This window comes from Spermophilus citellus (genome assembly GCF_964194105.1).
Source record: "Spermophilus citellus genome assembly, chromosome: 7".
Classification (NCBI taxonomy): Eukaryota; Metazoa; Chordata; class Mammalia; order Rodentia; family Sciuridae; genus Spermophilus; species Spermophilus citellus.
Window position 1 is genome coordinate 79511450 of NC_138188.1, and position 15259 is coordinate 79526708.

Below are 15259 nucleotides of genomic sequence, written 5' to 3' on the forward strand. Positions count from 1 at the left end.
ATTGCCCTTGTATGAGAAATAAGGAAGAAACCTCATAAAACAAAAATAACATCATCAATTCATTATTAGAATTTATTTTTTTAAATATTTTTTTAGCTATACATGGACACAATATCTTTATTTTGTTTTTAATGTGATGCTAGGATCAAACCTAGTGCCTCACATGTGCAAGGCAAGCACTCTGCCACTGAGTCACCACCCCAGCCTCATTATTAGAATTTCTGTAGAATAAAAATTAAATATACTTTGATGCATTTCCATAAATTAATTTATTTTCTGACCACACATTTAAAATGATCTTATGAGCACCCTCTAGTGGATAATAATAGCACTGAAATTAGGAGTTTCTATTTTTTAACAATGGAAATTTAAATTTTTTTTCTATAATCTATAGGGTTATGCCAATTGTTCTTAGCCATTTCTAGATAAAATTCTTGTTCTCATTTTAAATTAGAAAGTTTGAGTGGATAATAAAAGAAAAGTATAATGTCACAGAAAAGTTAAATGAAAAATAATACTATCAAATACTAAGCATTGTCCAAATGTACAATTTTCAAGATTTTAACCTAACAGATTTAATTATTTAAATTTTTGACTTTTGTTAAAATAAAAATTATGCTTCATGTGTAGATAGAGCACATACTTCACATTCATGAGGCCCTAGGTAAAATTCCCAACACCAATAATAACAAAAGCAATTAGTTGAGTGGTCCATGTGTAAAATTCTAATTCTGTAAATTGACTCAGGGGGTTAGGTACTGGACATTTAGTCAGGGAGAGAGAGAAAATAAAGTTGTGGTCCCCATATAAACCAGCTGGGGAAGTAGTTAATCAGGCAGTGTGACTTGAGCTAAAAGGCCTTAGTATAATTTCATTGACTTTCTCAAAGATCAGTAACTCTTGTGCCATAGTTTTACTTATAATATTTGTCTTTTAGTTATCTTTACTTAACATTTTCTTTTGTTCCTTAGAAATTTAAACATATGCTAATTTTATATCATCATCAATAAACAGATGTGCCTAGCATATCGTTGATGCACACTGTGTATTTAGAAAATTAATGTTTGTTAGCAAGAAGAAAATGCTGACTTACCACATTGGAGGTAAAACTAGCAGTGAAGCGTGATCCAGACTTTTGCAAGGGTCTGCAGGAATGAGCAAGTTATAGCAGTCAGCTTCCAAATTGCCAGTTTCCATGTGTGTCCTTTCAGAAAATTGCTCACCTCCCCTCTGTACTTAAGCAGGTATTCTCCTTTGTCAGCTTGCCTTTCTACAATTCTCCTTTCCTCATTTTCACAAAGAAAAACACACTTTCACCGTTCTGACTTTTATATTGCATTTCTCCAGGACACCAAACCTCCATGATGGGACTGGGGATGTTGCTCAATGGTAGTATGTTTGCCTACCATGTGCAAGACCTTGGGTTCCATCTCCAGCACCACAAAAAATAAAGAACAAAAGACAACTTCATGTCATGTGTTTAGAAAGTTAGTGGCAAATTTTTCGACAAATCAGGTAGTTTCAAAGTTTTGCTTTCAACAAAAGTAAAGGAGTCCCATTTCAGTTGCCAGCTAATGATTCATATAAAATATTTTTGATGATGGATCACTAAGTGATTTGGGGGTATAACTCAGGAAGAATTCAAAGTGGGAGACATTGCTATAGCAAAATATTTAATTCTCATGTACTTATATAAGTGAAGGTTTTTCTCAACTCTTATAAGAATACAAAATAAGAATAAAACTGATATTGAACTCTGACTTATCCTAGCAAGAAGTAATATTCATCTATAGGTATATGAAAACAAAAGCTCATTTCATTGTAGTTCCTATTAATTTTTACTTCTTATGTTTAATAAGTATCAAAATTATAAGTTATTTTTGCCGATTTTATACTAATAATATTTTTGACAGCTGAATCCCAAAGTTATTTGAATACCACAGAGAAATTTAATATGTATGTGTCTGTGTGTTCCAAAAAAGTATGATAGGGTGATTTAAAACAAAAGTTTTCATGCATAAAAATATATTAGGATAAAGTTACATGGAGAAGTGGAATGTAAATAAAAGGGAAAAATAAGAATATAAAACTTGTGCCTGTTAAAGAAGAGTTAGTGTATGAATTTTAAATGAACACAACCTGTGTAACTTACTCAGTTTTCCCAAATTTGGGCTATGAAGGGATTAGAAATAAGAAATACAAGAAATAAAAGATTCAATTATAAGTAGATAGCGGGACTCAGTGGGCGAGTCAGTCATGGTAGGTTCTGACCTCTAACAATGATTGAGAGCCTCTGTGGAGCAGATGAATTGGATGTTAGGTGAAAAGACTTCCTTGGAGATAAAGTTCCCTGAGGAGAGAACAGGTAGATGAGGGAGGAAGGATCATAGGTGGAGGGAACAGTATATACTGAGTTTGGTAAAAGCTAAAGAATCTTGTTCCAAAAAGCTAAAATAGTTCTGTTGGTGTAAGTCATCAGGGATCAGAATTTTGTTTTAGTCAAGGCTTAGTTTTGTCATGAATGAGGATAATTTTTGAAAATTTTACTTCACTGCCGTAGTACAGTTTTAAAATCTGACCAACTTCTCCTAGTGATTTCGCATCATTCACAACATAAAATTTAAAAATGCTATCCCATGCTACTTGGTCCATATAATTTTCTGCCATATTAGGCTTCTGATTCCCCAAATGCACTATTCTCTGTCATACCTATGTTGTTATATTGCCCTGCAACTTTCTTTCTCATTTCTTCCAATTAACGTACTAGATAATATACAAAAGTCAATAGTGTTTCTAAACCAACAGTCCTCTTAATATGTTCAAAAGGGAATATTCAGAATTAATAACTTTTACTTTTATCTGAAATAAAATGTGAATAAGTGAAGAAATTTTGTTCAGGGTTGGAAAGATTAAATACTAAATGCAACTTACCCAAGGTGGTGTTGCTAGCAAGCAGAAATATGATATAAAATCAAGCTGGCTTGAATAAAAGCCTAACATGTTAATTCTCTCCAAATCTAATGCATTTAATGTAATCCTAGTCAAAGTTACTATTAACTGAACAATTGATTTTAAAATTATATTGAAAGAATATATATCCATGAGTTGATTTGAACGTTTTGAAGAAAAAAGAATAATAAATAGAGATTTGCCTTATCTGATATTAATCAGTTAAGAGTATCCTGCCTTTTGTTAGCTAAGAGGTAGGCACATGACTTAAGCCAAGTCATTCCAATCTGTATACATTAAATTGGTTCTGACTATTTCTCTGTTACAAGTGACTCAGACTGGGTATATTTTCATCCAGCATGAAGGGTAAGATTAAGGATGGACTTTAATAAGATTTACAACAGTTATATTCACAGATATCCTTTTGGATTCTATTTTAAAGCAGTAGTTACCCAAGTGTGATTCTGAGGATCAAGGGCATCAGTTTTACCCAAACACTTGTTAGAAATGCAAATCTGTTAGAAATGGAGATTTCAGGTCTTGTCTCAGACCTACTGAATCCAGGTTGGGCTCAGTGGTCTTTTTTTTTTTTTTTTTTTTTAATCAAACTCTTGGTGCACAGTGAACTTTGCAAATCCCTTTCTTAAGTAGGAGATGGTCATCTTCCAAAACAGCTGAAACAGATATGCCAGGATTCAGTTGTATATCATCCATGACAAAGACGAGGCACTGAAAATGGAAAGCAGTTCCATATAACAGGCCTAAATTGAAATTCACCTGGCATGCTTGAGTCGCAGGTGTTAGATTTCAATCCAACCATTCCTCACATAGTCAACTCCAGGGTGAGTAGCAGCTGGAATTTATTTAATTGACCATGTTTAATGAGGCTCCCAAATAACTCAGAAAGGTCATCTAGTAAATTAATTATTTATCGTTATATCATCTATCAGTTGATGTGAGATTGTGATTGTCAAGAGATCTACTTGTTGGGCCAAATACAAATTCAAGAAAGTAAAGATACTGGGGGAAAAGCTTGCACCATCAGTCTGTGAGTGAATTTTAAATCATCTTTGGATCTGAATCTTATGAGCCACTCATCACCTCATTAACTCCATTCCTGTAGAGTTCACTGTAATTAGGTTTTCACACCTTTTATCCTAATCATATAAAACTTTAATACTAATTTCTTTAAACATATTTTTTGATGGTACCTTTCCCTTCAATATTAACAATCTCTTGTTTTAAATTTTGTCTCTAAGTGAAACACTTTCTTGTGCACATAGTGATAGTCAGAAATCTATTTTGACTAAATGCAAAATAGATTTTTTATTATCATTGCCTGTAAAGGCAGGCCATATTTTTTTGGCAAGATATTTTGTAGGGAAAGTTAAAACTATACTTCCCTTGTGTAGAACTTAAGGGGGGCACAAAAAACTCAGTATTGTATTTTAATGATCAAAATTAATTAAAAAAAGCTACAGTAAAAATAAAAACTTTAAATAAAGATAGGTTCATAACATGAGCTGATGGAATCATATCAGGTCTTTATGAGGCAAAAGGAAAAGTCAGAAAGACTGATCCTATCTCTGAAAATCAGAGATAAGTATAAACTTAGAACAATGGTCACCCCATTGATAATATAAAATGGTATTAATGTGTTTCATATTAACAATCTTTTGTTTTCTGTTTCTAGGGATGTATTGATATCTCCATCATTGTGGCAATATGCTGTCCTCCTCAACCGATTCAATTATCCTTTTGAACTGGAAATGGATTTATATTTGAAGGGCTATCACCAACTCTTTCAAGGATCTTTACCCTACTGTCCTAAATCACTAAAGTGTTACCTCAGCAGAACTACAGACCGTTTGCCTTCAGAAAGACACCAGTTTGGTAACCTGAAAAAATACTATCTCCTGAATGCTGCTTCTCTTCTCCCAGTACTAGCTCTGGAATTACGGGATGGGGAGAAGGCTCTAGATCTATGTGCTGCTCCTGGAGGCAAATCATTAGCACTGCTACAATGTGCTTGGCCAGGTAGTGTGCTTTTATTTCCTTGATTAACAATTGTTTCATATCTGTATGTTAAAAAATTCTTTGAAAGTATATGGGAAGAAATGTAAGATTGAGTTTGCAAATGTAAGAAACTTGAAAACCACTGTAGACAAGACTGGAAACATTAGCTGAATGATGCAGTGTAAATAACACTCTTTCCAGCTTCCTAACCCTAACAGATAATTGGAAACAAAATTTTAACATTTTTTGAACACAAATCTACCAGGTATGAATATGAGTGCTATTAGCCAGTGACACAGGCTTTTTAAAATTTTGTTGTTTACTTTTTCTTTTTTTTTTTTTGTGCTAAGTAGGTGCTCTACTACTGTACTTGAAAATCTTGTATTAAAATCACTTCATACATTTCTGCAACAAAACATGTACATTTAAAATTATTTTACTGTACCTGTCCAACAGAAATATAATATTTTTTTTAGTCAGTTTTTTTACTGCTATGACCAAAAGATCTGACAAGAACACTTTTAGAGAGGGAAAAGTTTATTTGGTGCACACAGTTTCAGAGGTCTCAGTTCATGGACTTCCAACTTTATTGCTCTGTGACCAAGATGAGGCAGAATATCAAGGTAAAAGGATGCAAAGGAGAAAAACAGTTTAGGGCATAATAATCCAGAAGCAGAGAGAGCTCCACTCACCAAGAACAAAATATATACCCTGAAGGCATACCCCCAGTGGTCTACATCCTCTAGCCATACCCTACATGTATATAGTCACCACCCAGTTAAATCCTCCCAAGTGGATTAATGCACTGATTAAAGGTTCTCATAACCTACACATTTCACATCTGAATTTTCTTGTATTTATACAAGAGTTTTGGGGGAATACCACATATCCAAACCATAACAATTATGGAATACATTATTAATTAAAAATATTTGAATAGTCATCAGGAAAATATAGAAACAGGTGAAATTAATTGTTATTCAAAGTTGTATATCAACATATGATCAAAATAAAAATTTTTACTGAGGTATTTTACATTCTTATTTTTTACAAGTCTTTGAAATTGGTTATTTTACAGAGAGCACATTTCTGTTTGAACTAACTACATTTCAAGTGCTCATAGCCACATGTGGCAAGTATGGGCCAAAGCAATAAGTTCTTTTGAAATGACTTCATCACTACTATTATTGCTAGTGCAAAAGTGATACACAGTTTTATAAATACTGATCAGCAAGTCCACATTTATTATCTTCTTCTTCCTTTTTCTTTTTTTTCCTTTTGTGATGCTGGGGATTGAACCCAGAGCCTCACACATGCTAGGCAAACTCTCTACCACTGAGCCAGATCTCCATCAGTTAATGTTTTCTTAATGAAATAGATGATACTTTAAAAAAATGAATTCAGATTCCCTGGATAAATATTACTTATTGCTGGATAAGATAGAGTTCAGCATCAGTTCTGTTTGAGTTTTATTTGAAGATTTTATTTTTATACATGTAAATATTGTAGTTCACACAGAAATGGTGGGAATGTATTATAGTGTTTTCATTGGTACTTTAAATTCCTGAATTATGGTCCCAAATCACATACAGGTCTCTCATTAAGCATTATTTTGATGATATATTGAATGAGCACTGTTTAAATCCATTTTTCATTTTGTAAAAGGTGAAGTATTGAAGCCAGTTTGATTGTATATACACACATATATATAACATATATGTATATTATATATAAGTATATTTTATATATGTGTGTGTGTGTATATTGTGTGTGTATATATATATACTTATATATACATATATATATGTATATATATGTATTCATTTATATTTTCTGGAGGTATCTAAACCCTGGTACAATTTGCTTTATGATTCTGGATGATTGGGAACCTTACTTTTTCATTTGTAAAATTGGTGAATTGCCATGTGAAAGGAGAGTCCCCACTGGAGGATTTTTTTTCTCCTTTAGGAAGTTGATCTGAAAACTGATTCTTTTGAAATTATTCTAGTCTCCTTATTCCTTAGAAAACTGGCATGTATACCCCAGGGCATGCATATTCCAATTTGAAGACTGCCAGTGTATTTCTTCCTTTGAGATCACTCCCTGTTAAAATATATTTTAATAAGGATCCAGCTGTACTTGGCATTGGTTCAAATCTATCTTGTCACAGCAGAAGTGATATCTCTGGAAGTGGGTCCAAGGGTTTCTCAGAGATATGGAGGAACTTGACTCAGGGCCAGAAGGATCCTTGTCTTATGTGTTGGAGAAGAACTGCAGCACATGCCAGTCAATATAGACAGATATTTATTTAGGAAAGCAAAGAATACACATTTAAGAGAGAAGTCAGGCCATCTTTGAAAGTGAGAAGTATACTTTGGGGTTCCCAACTCTCCACTTAAAAGAAAATTGGTGAGGTGTGGTTATGGGGAAATCTGTAAGGATAGTATCTTTTTAGTTATCTTAAGGTGGTTTGTAGTAATTTGGTCATTCTCAGAATTGTTAGACTGACATGACCTTCATTATCTGATCAGTGGATAATACTGTAAAGCCTCCTAAATTTCAGGTTCCTCAAAATGCATATCTCTCTCTCTCTCTCTCTCTCTCTCTCTCTCTGCCTTAACTATTTATTGGTCATTAGTTAACAACACACAAGGTAGATTTAAGACTTCCCAGAAATGTGGCGGTGACAGACCTGGAAAAGCATATGAAAATTTAAGATTATATTTTGATAGACCCAATATGATCTTTTCTTAAAATTGGGAGTCATCTCGCCACAAAGCCATGAAAAGATAATTTTGGCTTTACTATAAATTACTGCAAATTCTGAACCTGCTTGGAATGCCTTCCCGTGCCTTGAACTCACCCATGCCTGGCTCTCTGACCAGATAGCAGCCCTCTCTGAAACTTTAGTGACGCCTCATAAATACTGGCCTTCCCTGGTCAGATAACGACCTTCTCTGAGGCTCTAATGGTCCTTATAAATTCTGATGTTGGGGCCAGCAAAAAAATGTAAACTACCATTAGTGTGATGCTTGTCGGAGTTCTGTTATCTGTAACCCCCTTTTGTATAACTTTCTGGGCTGGAAGGCTGGACTGCAGGAAAGCTGGGGTGCTGTCTTGTTCCCGCCGTTTTGGGAGGGAGAGGCAGGCCGGCCGGTTGAAATAATAAGTTTGCTTTAATTTGATTTTAATTGGAGTCAGTGGTCTTTTCTTGTGTTCTGGTCTAACAATTTACTTATACTTTCTTTATGTTTGCTTTCTACCTTTTTTTTTAAATTCTTTTATCTCATATTAACTGTATATTTAACAGAAAATACTGAGTGTTTTAGAGTTCTGGTTAAAGTTCTGTTACTGAAACTTGCTATATTTTAGTGTAAGAAATCACAATAGACAAGATTGTTTTATACATTACCTTATTTTTATGATTTGGAACAAAATTTTATGGAATTGTTACTGGTGGTATTCTGGGGAATCCAGGAGATTACATTTTGATTTTTGAGTACTATGTTCTTATGAGAAGATTTTTAAGCAAGACACGAAATGTATTACAACAGCAAATTTTATTAGGAAAGAAAGGAAAAAACCCTCAAGGGAAAGGGTGAGTCATCTCAAAGAGGAGAGCAAGATTGCTCTCCCTTTATTCCCTAGTCTACTTGGGGGTCTTAGGGAAGTTTCTAGAGTGTTCCACCCAGGTGCCACCTCTTAGCTTTTGATTGACAGATTGCATCAGATTATTGAGTCCTTTGCTGGGTTTCAGTTCTCGAAACTAAAAGGCTCAGGGGTCACTCCAGATAAACTGGACTAACTGGGCTGCACGAAATAACCACACAAGAGACACAAATACCTTTTTCTTTGAGGTCACTGTGACAGCTCCTCTGACCTTAAGGGTCCACAGAAAGAGAGCGAGCAAGAGCACTCGCTGACCCATTTTATCGAGGAGAAGTTATTTAAATGAGGCAAGGGGTCAGGTTTCAGGGGGCTGAGTATCTTCATGATGTTCACTGTCAGCAGATTGATTGACACCTGAGTAGGTCACACCCAAGGGCACAATAAGAGAATGGGACACACACAAGGCACTTCCATGGAAGATTCTATCCTAAACAGGGCAAAGGGTTATATTACAAAGGAACAGGTGAGTGTAGCTTCACCCATGGGCTGTAGCAAGACACCCATGCACGAGACACCAACCCTTGCACCCAAGAAGGGTGAGAAAAGTTCTGCCACATTTCTGCAACTGAGCGCCTCAGCACCCAGCCAGGGAGTGTAACTCAGTCATGTGTAAGGTTGGCCTCCCACAGTCCTTACTGCACATGATTTTACCCACAGGTACCCAAGAGAAACCCAGGGGGATGGGGAATTTTACTATTATAATGAAATTAAAATAGCATGTTAAAGATCTAAAGGCAGCTCTTAATCACTTTGACCAAGTGTTATTGGAACTTGTTTGTACAGAGTTTATGGTTGTTGGGCTTTGTTTTTAAGTATCTTATCTTCCTAAGTCTTGGAATCTTTGTTCTATGTAAAGATCACAATAGTTCACTTTCAAGGTAAATTGTGTTTTTCTTATGGAAAGAATCTTTGGATGATCATTCCTCTACCCAGAGAGAAAAGCAATGAGGATACGGGTTGTTTGCAAGTAAGGTAACATATCCTACTGACTTAATCCAGAGCAGGGCCAGAATGACCTTGAGTGAATTGCTTTATAAAGTATAGGCTTAGTCTATGGAATTGTCCCCTTAATTTCAAGTTTCTACTACTCATGTCCTTCTGCTACCTATAAGAATCACATATTATATGGAGTATTTGTTTTTACTTCCATTCTGTGTTCTTTGGCAATATTTTTATATTGACTGTTATAAGGTTATCCTTATGAATTCTGAATACAGAATTTTTAGTATTATAAAAGAGGGAAGAGAAACTTGAAATTTGGGAACCATTTTGAAGAGAATTTTAATTTTGAATTTTCCTCATTAGTAGGATATAAATATTTTACATATTTGTGGTAGTGAAGTTGATTTGATTAGGAACCCAAAGGCAAACTGGTATATTCTAGGAGATTGAAGTGGGGAAGAATCTTCCTGTTTTTATACCAAGTGAACTGTAGGAAGTGTTCCAAGTAAAGAAGCTTTTCATGTAAGTTCACTAATGATAGTGGTTCACTAAAAAGTACAGATGTCGGGGCTGGGGATGTGGCTCAAGCGGTAGCGCGCTCACCTAGTGTGCGTGCGGCCCGGGTTCGATCCTCAGCACCACATACAAACAAAGATGTTGTGTCCGCCGAGAATTAAGAAAAAAAAAATAAATATTAAAAATTCTCTCTCTGTCTCTCTCTCTTTAAAAAAAAAAAAAAAAAAAAAAAGTACAGATGTCTTCATGCTCATGCTTAAAGCCCAAATTAGGTTAACCATAGTACTGGAATTTGGAATGCAGAAGCAATGCTAATCAAAGCTTTCATATGCAAAACTTTAAATGTTGGCTGTACTAGGTGTGCAGTTTACACACCAAAGTTTTTTTAGATTAGTACTGGTCATTATTCTTGAAAAAGAGGCTTACAACTTTGAACAATTAAAAAGCTTATATTTTAGGCCAGTTGAAAAAATGAGTCCACTTTTCTGTTGGTCCAGCTGCTCCAACCTGTTAGCACAGTGATGAACTGACCATTGTTTTGTTTTGTGATCCCAGCCTCTGTAGTGCCCTGCTTTTTTAATAGAAAAGAGGTAACCAGCTATGATTCTAAACAGGAAAGCATTAACATATGAACTGTCCTTGGTGGAATAGGATGGTCAGCTTTCTTGCTGAGGGCTGTGTCCCTCCTGGAGTGAAATTCTCCTCACTGTCAGTGATATCTGACCTCTGGTTAGCCTTTCCTAATAGAGAAAATTAGAAGGACTCCTTTCTTTGTTGAATTTCTTTTGCTGTCCTTCTGCTCCTTCATATCTCTAGTTTTTGTTTTTTTTTGCACATTCTACTGGTACCACTTTGTACTTCTTCCTCTGCTAACTCCTTTTCTTCAAGTTTTACCTCAGGAATCAACTTCCCCAAAAAGCCATCTTTGTGTTCCCTGCATTAGGTGTATCCTCTTTGAAGTAGTAATAAAAAGAATGACCATTTTAGTCATTGTGCCATGAACGATGTTATTCACATTTCATAAATCTATGCTTTTCAAATATGCTTTGATAAGCAAACAACTTATATCTCTGTATTAAACATCTTCTAAAGTCTTAGGGCTTAGAACAACAATGTGACTGTGCCCTATATACTATCTCACAATTCTACAATGCTGTGAGTTGGTGATTATGAGCCCTAAATTATAGATGAAACAGAGACAAAAGTTAACTGTTAATTGTCTAAGGTAATTGGCAAAGCCCAGGTCTGAATCCAAGGTTTCACCATTGTGGTATTGACTATTTCAGGGTTTCCCAGTGACATTCCACTGCTGACTGTAGTTAAGTGTAGGAAGGGGTTCTTATTTATCTTTATGTCTCCAGCAACTAACTCTATACCTAGTTCATAATAAGTACTTGGTAAATCAGAACCTTAAAGTGGTTGTACTCTCAAAAGTATTCTAATCTAATATCAATAAGTTAATAAATGTAATGTTGCCATATGTTCTTTTATGAATTTATACTATTGTTTCCATGTACAGAGAAACTTATCACTAGCCTTTTTAGCACTTTTAGTATTCCAGTTTTTACACTGAGAGGAAAATGGGAATCAGTCATAATTACCAGAGCATAATTGACAGAACTAGAAATAAGGCAGGATTTTTTTTCTCTTAAGTTAGATATACAAAAATAAATGAATGAAGCTATCCATTTCACTTCCTTTATGTGATCCAAAGGCTGCCATGTACAGAAACTAAAGCCTCAGTAATGTTTTCAGGAATTTTTTACTTTCTTTCCTGGTTAAATGAAATTATGACATAAATTGAAATTGTCTCAATGTAATTAATATATATTAATATATATACATGTGGAAACATGCCACTTGACACTTTATGTTTTTAGAAGTTCAACCAACCTAAGACCATTTAAAATAAAATATACATTTAAGCAAAATAATAATGTAGCATTAAGCTATATTTCAGCTGGGAACTATTTTAAAATGCTGAATTGAGAATCTTAACTAAAGCTAAAGTTATTACTTATGCTGTTCTGGTTTTTTACTTGTGATTAAAATATTTTTTACTAAAATTCCATGTTTCAAAAATTAGGTCAGTTATATATCGTGTGCATGTACTGTGTGTAAAGCATTGGATGGTAGATGGAAAGGTAAGGGATGTAGCAATGATTAGGGCTTCTGTTTCCCTTGGTATGACAGACTAGCAACCCTAATCAGCCCTCCCTCAGAAAGCAACTTTATAAGTATAAAATACATCAACTATGTATTTTGAAATAACCTGTCTCCTAGCCTACTGATTATTTTTCTTCTGTTCTATTCTGCTAGTGATACCTTCCATCACAGGATTTCTGTTCAATTTCTTTAAAATTCAATTTGTTAAGATTCTTTGTTACAGCACTGAATGATTTTATTGTTTTATTGAAGTTCATTGAATTCTAAGAGTTCACAGATACTGATTAATATATGGTCAGTTTCTGGTGCCTTATTTTATCAGATAAATGAGACCATGATTCTCTGAAAGTTCTTGACATTTGTTAGCATATAATGTAGTCTCTATGTTAGAGGATTAGGTGTTTATTCTAGTTTTCATAATCTGGCTTTCTTTGGGCCTGCCCCCCTAAAAATTAAAAGCAGTCTGCTTATTTTCTCTGTGGACCTTTCTGCAGTTTCATCACTAGATGGCATTCTAAGTCCAGGTTTGCTGCAAGTTGTTGCTGTTTCAAGGCTAGAGGGGTCCCCAAGCCTACTTTTGCCCCACATCCACAGTAGGTATTTGGCTAAATGAACTGGAAGAGTGACTAAATAGGAAAGTCTGCAAGCCTCCATCTGGGACTGGGGTAGACCCAGATGCTTCATCTAGTCACAAGCCTGAGATCAGATACTGCAGGATTCTTCTGGGTTCTAGCATCATCACAGAAGGACTGGCTCTAGGATCTTATGCAACAACTTGAATGCCTGCCTCTCTCTTCTTGCCCAAAGTGGACAGTTGCTCTTTGTGTTATACTGTCGGGGAAGAATGGAGTGGGGAGTCCCATGATATCAACACTGAAACACTGAGTCATACTCTGAGCCCACCAAGACCAATATAGCACAGGTACCTACACTAGTATAGTCTGTCTGCCAAGACTTTACCCCCAGCCATAGGTAATGCTGACTGAAATAGAAGTCTCATACACTATTATTATGCTCGAATTTGGGACCCCCAAAAGACCACCAGAGACCAAGATCAATGTAAACAGCAAAGAGGTGTTTATGGCTAGCTAGCTCTGTCCTCCGCGCGCACACAGCAACTGGTGATGCTGAGAGACCCCGAGCCCAAGGTTTGCAGCAGTTTTATACGCTCTTTGGAGAAGGCAGGGACCCCCACATACATCATAGCATCTCTTAGCAAATCATCACACACCGCGGGAAAATCAAATAACAACTCTAAAACATGATTAGCACATTTACTAGCGGGAACAGGTTGGGTAGGGGTGATTGGTTACTACAAGAGGGGGATTCATTTGAACTGATTGGTTTAAGCCAAGAGGGGTGTTCGTGCTGAACTACCTGGTTTCCCAACACCATAAACTACTGGGAGGGTCATCTGGCATCCCAGGTATTTCCCTGTCTCATGCTGATTGGTGGCTACTAGGGGGTTGCTATGGGTCTCCACCTATCCTGACTGAGTCAGGGACACCTGGTGCAGGAGATCTCTCCTGTTATTTGTAGATAAACAACTTAGCAGGATGGGAATGTGCCTAGGAGTGCTCTATGGATCTTTTCAAGGACAAAGGTCATGTCCCTTCCTTGGACAGGCTTTGCTCTGAGGTAAAGGCTGGTTTTTCACTATGGTACCAGAACAGGTACAGATACTCCATTCTAAGGCACTGCTTGAGAACAGGGACCATTAGACTCCACCCAGTGTTAGGCATCATCAGCCTGGCACTAAATTCCAAGGCAGTTCTATGCTCACTTTCCTGTTTTACTCACCAATGGAATGAGTGTTGCTCCTTGCTATGCTGACCAAGTTTGGGGGAAGGGTGGTAAAGATAATTTCCTTACTTGCCCAGGCTGTGCTAAGCTGTTCACACCTGAGTCTCGCAACTGTAAAGACCAGTACTGACTCAAGGATGTATACCAGACCTATACAGAATTTGGCAGTGATGCATGCTGAAATACAAGTCTGTCCTACCAGAGTATAGGTCTTCACTTGATGTCAGGCAGGTGTAGAAGCTTCATCTACAAGTTGTAGACTGAGAACATGGACTTCAGGCTCCATCATGGCAGTCTTGGCTCTGAGCTCCAGTGCAAGTCTAAGCTCACTTTCCTGCCCAGTTCCCCGGTTGGCAGAGTATTGCTTCTCACTCTGCTGCTCCATGTTGGCAGAAAAATAGTGGAGGCAATCAGCTACCTGGCTAAGGTATATCTAGAGGCTTAGTCTGTAAGTACTGCCTGTGGACAGGAACTATGGGACTCTATGAGGCACTGGATTTCAGAATAGTGGTCCTGGTTTCAAGTCTAAGGTCTCGCTTAATTCCTTCTCACTCCCCTAAGTGGGCACTGTCTCTTTCTATGCCATACTGCTTGGTGTTGTGGGAGTGGTGACATGGGTTATTCTTTCCTGACTTCTTATTTGCATCTTTTATTCTTATTTTTATACTAAAACCAGACATTGTATTCTCTCACCTGCCTTCCTTAGTTCTTGTGAGGTAGTTTGATCGGTGGATAGCTGTGGTGTCTCAGGGAGGAGAGGATCAATGAGCATCTTAGCCACCATCTTGTTCTCAATGTCTATTGTACTTAATCATAACAGCCACTCTATAAGATACTTAGATAATCCCCATTCTCAGACAAAGAAACCGAAACTCTTAAAGAGCTAAGTAACTTCCCTAAAATTTCCAAACTCAAAATAATTTGTCTTCCTCGTTATAGAGTCTATAACATTTTTCCCACATACTATGTTATTTTCCTGCATTTAAAATAATAGCTTGTACCATGGATGAATACATATCTATCCAATATTAAAATATGTTGTTTATTCTTGACAGCTAGTGCTTTGCTGTAAGAACGGTGTCTGAGGTATTGTTGTATAGCTCATCTTTAGGAATTCATAATTCTCTAGATTTTCACCCTACCCCAAAATTAGACTTGATTGAATAAATATTAGAACTTCTGAAAGGGTTTATAAGTA

General features: G+C 36.2%; 1 protein-coding gene across 2 annotated transcripts in view; it reads left to right on the plus strand.

Annotated features, from left to right (window-relative positions):
* NSUN3 (NOP2/Sun RNA methyltransferase 3) overlaps positions 1–15259 on the plus strand; it is a 52582-nt gene that overhangs the window by 6159 nt on the left and 31164 nt on the right. For both annotated transcript variants that reach the window (XM_081302607.1, XM_081302608.1), the window contains exon 3: positions 4643–4986. In XM_081302607.1, the coding sequence (XP_081158733.1) occupies positions 4643–4986 (344 nt within the window). The remainder of the gene's footprint in view (positions 1–4642; positions 4987–15259) is intronic.